A 14,460-nucleotide genomic window follows, 5' to 3' on the forward strand; every position below is an offset into this window, starting at 1 on the left:
TCTCAGTAGAGATACAAAAATGATAAGCAACAGCTAAAAAGTAAACGTAAGTAAACAGCCAGAAATAGAACCAGAGCTTTCGGACAACACTAGTCCTTCCTCAGTGGCGAGTGAGTGAGGGTAGAAAAAGCTAGATGGTATAAAGTGAGAATTTCATGCAAGCATTATATATATATATATATATATATAATAAAAATAATGTTCTCATTGGCATCGGAGAGCCACTAGACAGTGATTTAGTTCACTTTTTGGCAATCCTGTCCGACCAATGGATTTATTTTTTCCTCTTTCTGTCATTATAATATTTGTCAATTTCATTGTACTTTGGAGCAAATAAATGAAATGAAACAGAATAATAATATCTTAATAAGTTAAGATTATGTTAATGAATATATATTTTTTCAAAAATTATGTTATCATAATATAGAGTCATTGTAAAAGAGTTCTCTTACAAAAGGAATTATTTTGTACCATAAATCCCATTTATAATGGATTCAATTAAACATGAGCCAGCACTTGCTATGGGCTCTCCCAGTGTTTCATTCACTATGGTTTATTATAGGTTTCAGTGTATGTATTTACTAATCGTTTTTGATTTTAGCTTTTTGTAACTTTCTCTCTGTTGTTGTTGTTGTTCTTGTGTATTGGAGTACCTAATAAATGTCAATTCAATTCTATTATTTTTAATTGTTATTTTCAAGTTATAAAAATGTATACATGTTAGCATAGTTATTAATATTATTGCTATTTTAAATAGTTATTTCACAGGGAAGAATTTGTAATACCTGTTAATACTCCTGGCTGATTTAATTTACTATTAGACTGTAAATTTGTTTTTTCTGTTGCTTTGGTCAAATAGATAGTTGCTGTTTTGTGTTTGTGGGTTTTTTCACTTATTTTGTGTAGTTTTTCTTATCCACTTTCTGTTTTTTTTATGTTTCTGAATGTTCGATTACTCTAGACATTCAAATGAGACGGACATGGTGATGTTTTATAGTCAAACATGAACCGTTTCGCTGAATTGGTTTTGTCAAATGGTCCATGAAATGATTCTAGGTACATCATCCTAGTCTTTTACTTTGCGCTATAGACGTAATTTAGGCGTCCATATATACTTTCAGATCTTGTATCTTACATTTAGTTTAATTCAAACCGCTTTGCATAATATTTCAATAAATTAAGTATAACACTGTAATTCTATATATTTTTTAGATTCTTTTTTTCTTATGTTTATATGATTGATTGACAATCCGAAGTGTCGGTAAATGCCTTTTACTTGGTTTCAGGCATGTTTCCGGTATATATATGTTTACCAAAACGTCTACTCATTTATCATAAATATAATTTAAACCATTTTATGGATATTCAATTCACCATTCACCTCCCTAAATAAAAGTTTAAAAAAAGCATTTTTTTTTTTTTTGGAGAAAAAAAAAGGAAATTATTTTAAATTTTAATCATTGAGGATTCTTTTCCTACATGTTCGAACTACTCAGGTTGAAATTCAGTTTTTACTGCTATAAACTATTTTATGTACATTTATTGAATGAAAGATACCGAAATATATATAAATTTAGGTGCGAGTGCCATTTCCGGTCATCTAGAGGTGTCATAATTATACTTTGTGTTGCCTCAGCCCCACCCATGGTGCCTGAGGTGATCTAGACACTCCATCTGTGAAACCCCTCCCTGGGATGTGCCAATGATTCCCAAATCTCTGCCCTTTTCGCACACGCCCTCTACCTAAGCATATCACGATAAATCTTGCAAAAGCTATTTGTCACTAATGTGTCTTTGATTACCGTACTCGATGTTTGGTTGTATATACAGTAAAGATCGCTTTCACAATCACCATTAGTCTCGCGTCATTTATTTAGCACTAAAATATTGCATCCGTCTGTGTCGATGGACACTCCATAAAAAAGCTTTTTATATAGTGGTTTTCTTAGCACTTTATTAAACAACGTTCATCTTATATTTTCAGCGTAGACGTGTGTGTGTTTTTACAATGGGATGGTCATTAGCACTATAAAACATGATTGTGTCATAATTCGTCATTATCACCCTCTATTTTACTATTCTAAAATCATAATCATCTACATTGTCGTCATTATTATGACGAAATAGCAATATCCGGAACAATTAATCTTCTATTAGACACATCAGATGATGTTGTCAATCAAATCTGGAGAATGCTTTCTCTGACATTCTCTACTAGGCCTAATTCCCTAAAATATGTCATTTTAAGCCTTCATTTTGTATTGTGTCATGTTATATTGTATTGTATTTATTGTAAAGAAAAGCATATAATACCAATAACTACGGTAACGCTTGGTTTCCATACAATCGCTCCACGCTATCGCCGACAGTTTTTGGTGATTTTATTTGGGGGGGGGGGCCTGCTACGCATCACGACGATTGCACTGAAAACACTTTAGCGACAGTGTAGCGATTGTATGGAAACCATGGAGCTTAACATCTGACGTAATGGGCAGTTAAGACAAATCCCTTGGTTACTGTTGCTCAGTCTTACAAAGCGACAGCGTAAACGTATACGCGTGCGTATGTAGGACAACATGTGTGTTTGTGGGACAAGCGCGTATGCCTGTCCCTGTTTTTATTGGTCAGTTTTTTTTAACTTGATAGATACATACATACATACATACATTGGAAAGGCCCATTACTTGACTTTTTGACAATCCTGTCTAGTAAGACTGGTACTATGTAATCATAGTATACTCACTTAATTTATGTCTCCTTAAATATCAATAATTAATGCATACTATCAAATTTGTTATGACTATTGGGATCTGGTCCGCTTTCTGCATATTATTGTATTAACGCGTCTACATAATAATTGTCAGCTACCAGTCAGGTTTAAATGGTAATTATGGACATTAGTTTAAAAACATCTGATTTGTCCTAACAACCACGTGACAACCACCATGCCCACGCGCGCGATTATATTACTTCGACATGTATAAATCGTGGATTTTGTTTTAATTGCAAAACAGAAATGAAAATCTAAATGAAATGTAAGCTGACTAGTCCATGATTCCCCCAGAGCCCTGCTTTACCATCTGTCGATGGTAGAGAAATCAGCAGCTCAGTTTACTTACTAAGTTTATAAACAATAAAATAATAGTTCTCAATAACCTACACATCACTCCAATGTACAACTTGGGTGGGCCACTGACAGATAATAAATGTCGTCCCCTCCTGGTGTATTCGGCTATGTAAGCGTTCGCAGTTAATCAATGCTATTTAGAAGACTGTGCAACACAGTCGCTGCTGTGTTTTACCTAAAAAAAACTCGGTTCAAAAACCAACAGATGTAGGCCTAATGGTTAGGCTTATGTTTATATAACCGTTACTCCGGATGAAAAAAATGATCCTATAAAAGTCGAAACACTGAATCATGGCCTCCCTCTCTTTATTCGGAGTAACGTTGTTCTATGTTATTTAAACTCGGTTCTATGCGACCATGACTCAATCAATGTTGGCGCCAGCTGAGGCCCCCCACCCCCGTCGTCCGACGCCACGGACGCCACGGACTAAAATTATTAATTTGTCCATCCAGAACTTTATTTTACTTGCCAGCCCCTGATGCGACCATGACTCCATGAAAACCCTGTACTTCTACTTTAGTACTCGTCAAAGCCTGTGCAGCATCTGGACGAGATATGAAGCCTTTCAGTGTAAATTTATTATACTACTGGCTTCATAAAAAGCTTTCAATGGTCGAAAACGCCAAATTGTAAGATCTTTGCCCAGTGGCCTCTACTTATTTTTATACCTCCTTGCTCTACCGGACACAGCCCCATGTAGCAAGGCCCAAATAAACCTTTGCCTGACAGGTGAACATTGGCTTGTAAGTTTTTAAAGAAAATCTATTAGTTAAATCTCACCATATCGGAGCAGGATCCAAGCTGAGGAAGTTGTTTCGTGTTCATTAAGCATAATTTTCTGTTTTATCCTGGATTTCAAGGCATTAAAACACATTTTATACCATAATTACTTGTTAGCTAGCCCCGTCTTGTGCCTTAAGAAACGGATCTCGTTGCACAGGAAACCTGGTCCGTTATGGCTAGTCAGTGATTGGTGTACACAATCAACCTGCCTTTTGTTTTTAAAATGACAGCAATGCCGTTACGTAAGAATGGAACAATGGGTTGGTCGCCATTGTTTTAACTCTAGCAATAAAATCAATGACCGAAGCATTTGTACAAAACAAAAAGACTAAGTTTATTTTTTAATTAATTAATTTATTTAATAGAATGTATATACCGCACATATCCAGAAAACTGCTCAAAGCGCTCCCCTGTCATTAGATACATTATCAATCATACACATCGTGCAACCTCCCCCACTCCTTGGGTAGTATTCCTACGGTTATGCGTGTAATCAACACTACTAATTTCATTCAGAATCAATCACCTACAGGTACCCATTTATACTCCTGGGTGAACAGAGGCAAACACAGATAAAGTGTCTTGCTCATGAGACACAAACAGTGTGACAAGTTTATGTGTCCACTACTTTATTACAATAATTGCCTGTCATCTTTTCCATTCCAATCTTCGACTTATACATGGCATTAATCTTAGATGGGGATTTTTGAACCCTTGACCACCATCTGAGCCGAACAATGGTATTAAAGCCGGGCACTCATTTGCGTCGTATGGTGCGATTGGACGACGGTCGTACGTCCCTCGGCCGACGAATCCAAGTCTGTTCCATTTCAGGGGTGACGCCAGGATTTGCCCGACGGGGGTTGGGGGGGGGGGGGAGAGGACCCCGACAGGTCGCCGATGCCTCGACGAGGGGTCAGATTTCCCCGACGAAAGCAAAGTGTGTGTGGTCGAGCTTCGATTAAAGGCTTCGAAAGTGGACCTGGGGGCGAATCCCCCTAAAAGTTTGACAATTAGGGGTTTCAAAGGCTTATTTAATCGATTTTAGTGTCTACTAATATGTAGAAAATACATATAATTTTTCTTCTCCCCGACGAATTGTGCTTTTTCTCCCCGACGGAGGGGGTGGGGGACAGCTCTTCCCCCTTTACACGACACCGTTTGCTGAATTGTTGGTAGCAGCAGTCTGAAAGGATCGGAATAACAAGGCTAATATCGATACAATAATCGATACCGGTAATCGATATAATATGGCATTAGTCACCAACTCAGCAAACGCAACAAAATATCCTTCTTTGACCTGCCCCATACCTCCCCCCACCAAAAAAAAAAAAATTAAAAAAAAAAAAACATTACCAGCAAAGTTTTTTTTTTTTTGTTTTTTTTTTTTTTTATCAATGTGAAGTAATTTAGTACCTGGCTGAACTTGTGGCCAATGAAATTAAACATCCACATCATATTTATGAGCTCCCACCTCCCTAACATGGCTGAGAGGTCTACTTCCCGATACATCCACCATCGCATCTTTCCATCCCCCATATTCTTACTCTCATGTGTCTGCTCAGTACCGATGTGGCTTACGGACATTGACCTATGATCCCCACCTTCCATCAATTTTGCAAAAAAAAAGGTTATCATTTTCCTTTTTTGTGTTACCCACTTAAAATCTGTGAACCCCTCTGTAAAAATTTAAACGCAGAAAAGTAGGCCTACCGTTGAACCAATTACAAGCAAACCAAAAAAATTAAAGTGCTACTGTTCGGTATGAAATGAAATCGTCAATTGATTAGAGTAGATGAAATTGATCTGTTTTCTCTGGAGAATCTATCTTGGTAATTAGGTTTGTAAGTAATTGCAAGCTAAATGATTCAAAAGTGATTCTAACTTGCTAACTGTATCACACTTAAGGGTGAAGTATTTAGAAAGTCTGTCTATGTGATGAATTGCACTTTTGCATGGTGTGTTTGTGCGCTAACCGTATCGCACTTTGCCAACAAGTTCAGTAAAATACATTTGGTGTGACGTGCGCCCTACGTGCTAACCTTGTCCTTTATTTGCGTGGTCCCCAATTACGTACGTAAAGATGAATACTAAAATTCAATCATGTTACAAATTAGGCCCCTCATGCTATTCTGCGGTAAGTTTAAAAAGGCACTGACGACTAATAAAATGCAAAATTACGGTACTTAGGATATGACAGGATAAGATGAGAATTACGAATGGTCGACAAAATATTTTCCAGATAACAGAGCGAAATATAATCAATTAATATCGTCTATTCAAACTCTCTATAAGATTATAAACTTCAAACATACATCAATCGTCATATAAACAAGTGTCGGATGTGGCATAATTTGTGGTATTTGTTTCGATTATACAACACACCTGCCTCTGTCAATGTCTTCCTGATGGATATAGCGAATGACACGCGTCGTTCTTGTCTAATGGACCTTTCATAATAATAATAATAATAATAAATAATAATAATAATAATAATAATAATAATAATAATAATAATAATAATAATAATTGTCAATTTATATAGTGCATAATGTAATATACCTCTATGTCAATCAAACTAAACAATTGACCAATCAGAAAAGGGCCAAGAATACGCGCGTGTCACGTCCTACAAACGCAGGTTTTGTGCCACAAATGAACGTTTACATAGGTACGTGTACACTATTGCTTTTTGGGAACTTCCCATTTTTATGAATAGTTTCAATTTGGTGAATTTTCTTAATGTTTATACAGTTTTCTCAGCTTTTATAGCCTTCGGACATGTTTTTATGTCTGAATAAATGTTATATTAAAAGTACATTCTGTATACAGAGTAGTGTACTTTTCTTTTTTTTAATTTCAGCTTTTATAGCCTTCTGAAATGCTTTTATGTGTGAATAAATGTTATACAGAGTAGTGTACTCTGTGTGTGTATTATTTATGCTTTCCTGTATGCATTTATTATGGAGGAAATTCCGAATTAAGGTTAATTGATTGATTGAACTATTATTATTTGAGAGAACTACCTTTACTACTATTACTACTGCTGCTACTGCTAATACTACTAAATAATAATAATAAAACAAAAATAATAATAAAACAAGTACCGATACATGCAAAAACTCAATCTGTAAACATAAATTAAAGTGTTTTACTTTAGCTTCGAAACAATACCATACCGGCGATTAACTCGTGTATTGCAACGCCGCATTAATGGATAAAGGACCATCCTTGTGAAATGGCTTTAGCTTGTGCATTACAATATCCAGCATGACTAACAAATCCTCTGAGAATGAATCTTTCCGCAGTGTCAATCAAACTTAACAACTGACCAATCAGGAAAGGGCCAGGAATACGCGCGCGTCCTACAAACACATGTGTTGCCCAACAAACGCGCGTGTTTACGTACATTTACGCCATTGTTTTAGCAACAATATAAGGCGGGACTTAGCGGAAATGTCCATTATCTGGGCCTACTAACTGGGGGGATTATAAGAATGCGATTGACTTCTGCATTAATGTATAAAAAGAATAGTGAAAACACAGGGCGTGTGATCAACTTTAAACATCTAAGTCTATCAATAAACACAGTTACTATATCCGCTTGGAAGAAATATTTACTATCAGGTAAAATAACACTTAGGCCTATTATGTAATTGCTTTCCTTTTAAAACATTTTGGCGAAAAGACCTTAATGTTATATAGGTCTAAGGCAATATTATGAACACTTCCATGACTGGCTAATATCATCATCGTTATCCTCATCACCATCAATATTATCATCAACTTTGTTATCATCGTCATTATTATCATCATCATCGTCAGTCATCATTCTCATCATCATTATCATCTTCATCATCATCATCATCATACATTATGTTCTGTATCATTTAAAGGTAATCACGCGCTTCTCTGACACCACACTAGCTAGCCATTTATTCTAGCATCTACTTCAATACTGTACAGAATTTTTAATGCACTTTATAATGAACTTTCGAATTCGCTACAGCCCGTTAGTTCGATAAACGTTTAGCCACCTGGATCTGTATAGTCACGGGTATAGTGTATAACTATTAATTAGATTAACTTAATGCTTTTGTGTGTTACAAATTTATGAGGCAGCGAGTGGACAATACAATAATACGACGGGAAAATGTGGAGTAATTAAAGGTGTGTTATAATGTCAGTTAAGCCTAATTCGCCGATGTAAGTATTGTAATGATTTAAAAAAAAATCTATTTCAAAGTTATAATAAAAATAATAATAATAATAATAATAATAATAATAATAATAATAATAATAATAATAATAATAATATTTGAGCATTTATACAGCTATATACCGCTCTTTAACGGAGTCTCAAAGCACTTAAAAAGTATGAACTATGGAAAAGGGAAGTTTTAAGAAGAGATTTGAATTGGGAGTAAAGGCGGTTTTCCACTTGGCGAACTTATTCGCGCGAATCGAAAGCGTCGGTTCATACGCATGCGCATTCACATTTCTATCAGGTTTTTGCGAAGCGAAAAAATGCGCAACCAATCAGAGGTCAGGAAGCGAACCGACGCTTAGATTCGCGCGAATAAATTCGCCTTGTGGAAAACCGGGTTTACGGATGGCAACGGGGGAAGTTTGTACGAGAGTGTAGGTGAAAATGCATACAAGTCTTTGGGGAAAGATGAAACTTGTGAAGTCTTACAACTCTAAATTAATAAAAGGGGTTCATTCTATTTATAGAACGGACGTGGAGCGCTATTCAATATGTTCCTGCATGTTATTTTGATAATAAGTGAGGAAAATATATAATTTATGGGTGGAGGGGGGGGGGTGGTATTTTTTTTTCTGCCGCTATTTTCTTTAAAATAATAAATAGAACGCTCAAAGGCTTTAATGTAACGGTGGCTTTTTCACTTTTATATTATTTCAAAGTTATGTGTGACGTGTACGCGCTCATGATACGACGAGAGTTAAGTTGTTGTTTGTAAAGAAATTACAGGTATAAAACAGATTGATTTTTCCTGTTAATTGATGTATAAGGCTTAGGTTCTGCCACTGACTATTTATATATAACGTAAACAAAAAAAAACGATACAATTTAATATTAATAAGAATTGATCAGGATAAATGTTTTATTTACATTTTTTTGTTATAAGTCGAATGTTTTCCTTTTTTGCGTCATGCTGTAATTTCGAAAATTCTAACGGCATATTGTGCACGTGACTCCGGTAGAAAAAATATTTCACATCGTCATAATAATGATGTTGCAAACCACTGCCGTCTTCAAGTTCACTAAATGGGTAGAATCCATAGAGGGCGATGTTGTCACAAATTTGAGTTGCTACTGAATATATATTGAAGCCCGTCGTTGCATGGTGCTGCAAGTTCCAGTATCTAACAATTATATGAATACAAAAAGAAACTTTTCAAAATGTGGTCAGCCCGAGGGCATTGTTTTTGCATTTTGATAGCTTGACAATGATGGCATCGAATTTAGACAATATTTCATTTTAAAATATATATTTCCATAAATGCGTATTACGATAAACGAAGACGACATTTATAATTTGGTCTAGATTCCGTTTCCTTCGAATACATTAATAATAATTAAATTAAAATTATTAAGTATCAGTCAATTTAAACTTAGACCGAAATAGAATGAAATCAATCTGCAACATAAATTGGTTAAAACAAATCCCACTACCAACCTTCATTTAGGTAACATATCGGGTCTGTTCTTGGCATGGCCTTGCTTTAATTATCTAATGTTTTTATTACCGATGTACATCTGCCTACATTAAAATAACTCGTAACACTTTGAAATAATTACAATGAAATGATTACATAAATGTTCATTAATTTAATCCATATTATGATATCAATACTACATGTTAAGTGACATTTAAAAATATTAGTTTCTTTTCAACTTGTATTATTTTATTTTTTCATTCCTGAACATGGATGCATCGTGCATAATAAACGTCACGTAAAAAGTGTTTAGGAACTGATTGATCGTTCCATCTAACATTTACTTACCTTTCTATTGAAATTGATTTCCAACTGTACGCCACTCTGATAGGGAATCGATACCCCTGCCTTAAAACCTCTATCACTTTTTTAAATTTTAATTTTGCTTCCTGTCTTTGCATGCTTTTTCCAAACCATAAGATCGAGTCGTTGAGAAATTGAAGTCGATCGGTAATAGCAGGCCTATCTAATTTACTGTCAGTAGACTTTTCTGTAAAGTTTCTGTAAATTCTGCTTAATGATTCGAAATTAAGCATAGTGATGTTTGTTTTATAGCCAACATCTTTAATAAAGCCTTGAATAGGAGCGAGATTGGCACGAAAAACAAAGTCGTGCGAGTTTATCTCATCTCCGCAATTGCTGCCTAAGAGAATTCCACCATTAGCAACTACTGCGCATGTGCGTTGCCTAGAAGGTAGATGCACATGACGAAAGTATGATTGAATGTGACAATCCCTTGTATTGAATGTTCCCCAAAGAAATTCACTGATGTATTGCAGCGGTGATAATTCTGGCATTAGATTCTGTACGAAAGTCATATCTGATTCATTGACGTCGTCATCATAGACTAACACAGCCTGACTGATTTTAAAGCACTCGTTGAATCTGAAATGATATTAAAATATTATACCAAAGAATGTTTAATAATCTCATATTACCGTATATCAGTGGTAAAGCAGAGATTCGAACCCGGGATCTTATGTCTATGCGCGCACTTAACAAATTGGGCCACTGAGTGGGCGTTTTCGTTGGAAGTTTGAATCCGATTCCTATATTGAAGGCATTTTATCTCACACTCTGTATGCGGATAAAACGCTAGTATTTGACTTGTGATAGAAGAATGTTCAGCAAAATGGGACCTCCTGAAGAACCTTTTACCGTCTATGCACACACCTTAACCAATTGGGCTTATGGGACTTCGAATCCAAATTAAGCAACTAATTGTTCACACACCGTTTCGCATGCGTTGTTAAACATCACTAGTTTTCAATACACATAAATTAACAGAGATCAATATCATACGTAATCATCTTAAGAATTTTGAACGGGATCTAGAAAAAAAGAATCAATAAAGGTAAAATAAAGCAAGAATTTACTAAATAATTAAAAGTTCTAAGACTATTCAGTATAAAGGGGAAGCACATAAATCTGCTGTGTATCGTCGGCATCACGGTGATTAAAAGTATAACATAGTTGAGCCTTGAGCCATTTGGTAAATGTAAATACAGAGAAATCAATGATGACGTTGACCTCAAGCTTGTTACATTCTATTCACTGTTTATTTGGAATGCTTACAGACACAATTTTTACTTTATACGATTATACGATTAATGTTCGCTTCAACTAATGTTGTGACGTAGCATTTATATGCGTGTGCGACCAACTGCCTGATTATTTACTTGTCTTGTATTCCTGTATGTTCCAAGAGCCGGTACAAAAGCACTCACTGAGTTCATGTCACTAAACTAGTACTATCAGATATATCAAATAAATAAATACTTTTTGTTTCCTTCAAGAGTTACTCCGCCTCGGAATAGCACGCTAGATAGATGGCGCATTTGTTCTGTTTTATCATTACTATTTGTTATTTTATATATTTACTAGATATATATATATATATACATATATATATATATATATATATTAGAAATAGTTTTTGACAATTCAACTTTGAGTTGGCCTTAAGCATTTCATAAAGCATCGAATATAAGATATCGAGCAAGGTAGACAATCAAGAAGTTGAACGTTGAACTGAGTGTCAGAGATGCACGATTCAAAGAAAATGAATAATGAGGCTAAATAGAAATTTGTATAGTAGATATGAATTTTGGAGAAATGCCAAACGTGTTCCTATGTGTAAATAGTCACATTCAGCCAGAGGCTCGGAGAGTTAATGGATTAACTCAGGTGTCTCTGTTTGGTATCAGTAATTATTTTCATTTTTTTATTTTTTTTATTTTTTATTTTTTATTTATTTCTTTCATGCATAATATATTCATAACATTTAACAGAAAAAATAACAATAAAATGCCTTAATAAAAAAGACATAACAATATAATACAATACAATTGTACATGAAAAACAAATTATTATTATTATTGTTACCATCATTGTTGTCATTGATAATAATGACAACAATAATACCAACAACAGCAATAACAAAACAGAAGAAATAATAATAAGCATGCCATTGAGTTTACAATACAGTAGGGAGATTCAATTCAAGAGTCTGAGTACATCTTTTTATTTTTCTAGTCTGAGTTTTCGATCCTTGAAATGAGGAATTATATTTTGTAATTTACAGTTATAGATATAATATCTAGTGAACAATATGAAAGAATTAACAATTGGTGGTAAATAAGGCACTCCAAAGCAGAAACTTTTATGTCAAAATTAATTACTTTAGTAGTTTCCCACAAAGGAAGACTGATTCTACACTCAACAAACATGTGTAAGAGATGATCTTTTTCCTTATTACAGAAAGAGCATAGTTCAGACTTTACCAGACCAATCTTAAACAATTTTACATTGGTGAAAACGATTCTATGCATAAATTTGAATTGAAAAACTTTAATTTTATTGTCGATTGGCAGTTTGTGAAGTACACAGAATTTTTTTTTTGATGTTCAATTTACCCATATCGGACCATTTTTGTTCTATTTCACTTACATCAGTACCAATACGCTCCACAATGGAATGATACACATTGTTACAAGTTTTTTTGCATTTAAAAACAGATTCACACCTATAAATATCAACGCATTCATTAGATATTTTCGGATTTTCTTTGAGTTTAATTCTCCAAGTCGTTGGGACGGAATGCCGGATTGCATTATACAGAAGAAAATCAATTTTAATTTGATACTTGGATTCTAACTCATTTTGTAGAAGGAAAGACCCCTCGCTATTTGTTATATCTTTTATTGTGCGAATACCAGCATTCCACCAGTGACTTTGAATTTTAAAAGCTCTATTAACAAAACAACAATTATTCCATAAAACTTGACTGCAAATCTCATTTGCAGTATCCGGGTTAGGTAAAAAGTGATATTCACTCCAGGCTGATAATACATCTTTATAGAATCCAGATAATTGGTTAAGAATACCGGACTTATTAGAAAAATTGCATGTGAAGATATTTCTTCCACCGATAGATTGTAATTCAGAAGTAAAGATGTTTTCCACTTTGCATCACTTCCATCAAGGTAACGCTTAATCCAACAAATGTTGAGAGAATATATATAGCTTAGTATATGTGGCATCTTTAAACCTCCTTTATCCAACTTATTGTATAAAGTTTTTCTTCTTAATTTATCCGGTTTTCCATCCCAAAGGAAAGCAAAAAACATATTTTGTACTCTGTTGATAAATTCTGTAGAGGGTGTTGGTAGATTTGAAAAGTTATACGATAAAATCGGTAAAGCCAAAGACTTTAATATCATAACTTTTCCAATTAAGGATAGATTTCGTATTTTCCATGTTCTAAGAACATTGCCTATTTTGTCTAATTGCGCTTTCAAAATTTAGTCCAAATAATTGGTCACTGTTCCCAGAAACGTGTACTCCCAGGTATTTTATAGGCCCATCTGTCCAATTAATATTTTTGTTACATTCGACTTTAAAGTTGGTATTATTAAAGGAGCCAATTCTAAGAACGTTACTTTTGTCAAAATTTACACGAAGACCGGAATATTTACTAAACTTATCAAGAATCTCTATTGCCGTATTAAGCGTTTTTCATCTTTAAAAAAAACACTGTATCATCTGCTAACTGGTTTATTCTGATATCAATACCTTTAAATGTGATGCCTTTGAAACACTTGTCTTGTCTAACTGACAGACCCAAAATGTCTGCAGATAATATAAATAGATAAGGGGATAGCGGGCAGCCCTGTCTTAGCCCTCTTGATAGGTTAAAATAATTGCAGGTGAAACCATTGTTAATTACGCAACTAGAGATATCATTATACATTACTGTGAACCATCTTTTAATAGCCTCACCAAAGCCAAATTTGTCCAGTGCTTTTTCAACAAATTTCCAATTCAAACGATCAAAAGCTTTTCCGAAATCTACAAATAAATGCAGGTTATTCAGACACTTATCTTTTGCATTTTTAATTACGTCAAGTACTAATCTGATATTTTCCCCGATGTAACGACCCTTCAGAAACCCAGTTTGGTCGGAAGTAATTACGTTTGGCAATGCTTCTTTCATACGTGTGGCAATTTTTTGGGCTAATATTTTGTAATCTACATTAAGCAAAGATATTGGCCTCCAAAATTACTAAGAATTTTTTATGTCGCACCAGAAAAGTTTATAAAATTCTACCGGCAGACCATCTGTAATTATTTTCATATGTGAAATCATATAACTAAATTTTTCAGTTATGAGTTGTTTTGATTCTGAGTTGTCATAGCCGTCTCGCTGGAAATATACACTATAATAAATTGTCTCCACGCTCTTTCTAATATCAAACAAATATAAAAGTTAGTAACAAATATATATGTAGGCCTATTTTGGCATATA

General features: G+C 34.4%; 2 protein-coding genes across 5 annotated transcripts in view; both read right to left on the reverse strand.

The window, feature by feature from the left end:
- Window positions 1-4,108, reverse strand: part of LOC117122319 (guanylate cyclase 32E-like) — a 44,105-nt gene extending 39,997 nt beyond the window's left edge. For 2 of the 3 annotated variants that reach the window (XM_033267880.1, XM_033267877.1), the window contains exon 1: window positions 3,161-3,293. The gene's annotated coding sequence lies outside the window, so the exon portion shown is untranslated. Of the gene's footprint in view, window positions 1-3,160; window positions 3,294-3,908 lie in introns of those variants that run through there. The other variant, XM_033267879.1, reaches the window with a different exon arrangement.
- A 4,905-nt stretch (window positions 4,109-9,013) lies between these two features.
- LOC117122323 (CMP-N-acetylneuraminate-poly-alpha-2,8-sialyltransferase-like) overlaps window positions 9,014-14,460 on the reverse strand; it is a 7,694-nt gene continuing 2,247 nt past the window's right edge. For both annotated transcript variants that reach the window (XM_033267885.1, XM_033267884.1), the window contains exons 3-4: window positions 9,942-10,538; window positions 9,014-9,299 (exon numbers count right to left, since the gene is read on the reverse strand). In XM_033267885.1, coding sequence (XP_033123776.1) covers window positions 9,038-9,299; window positions 9,942-10,538 — 859 coding nt within the window. In that variant the 3' untranslated portion in view covers window positions 9,014-9,037. The remainder of the gene's footprint in view (window positions 9,300-9,941; window positions 10,539-14,460) is intronic.

Source organism: Anneissia japonica, unplaced genomic scaffold, assembly GCF_011630105.1.
Source record: "Anneissia japonica isolate Jap-2015-1 unplaced genomic scaffold, ASM1163010v1 scaffold287968_len422783_cov224, whole genome shotgun sequence".
Taxonomy (NCBI): Eukaryota; Metazoa; Echinodermata; class Crinoidea; order Comatulida; family Comatulidae; genus Anneissia; species Anneissia japonica.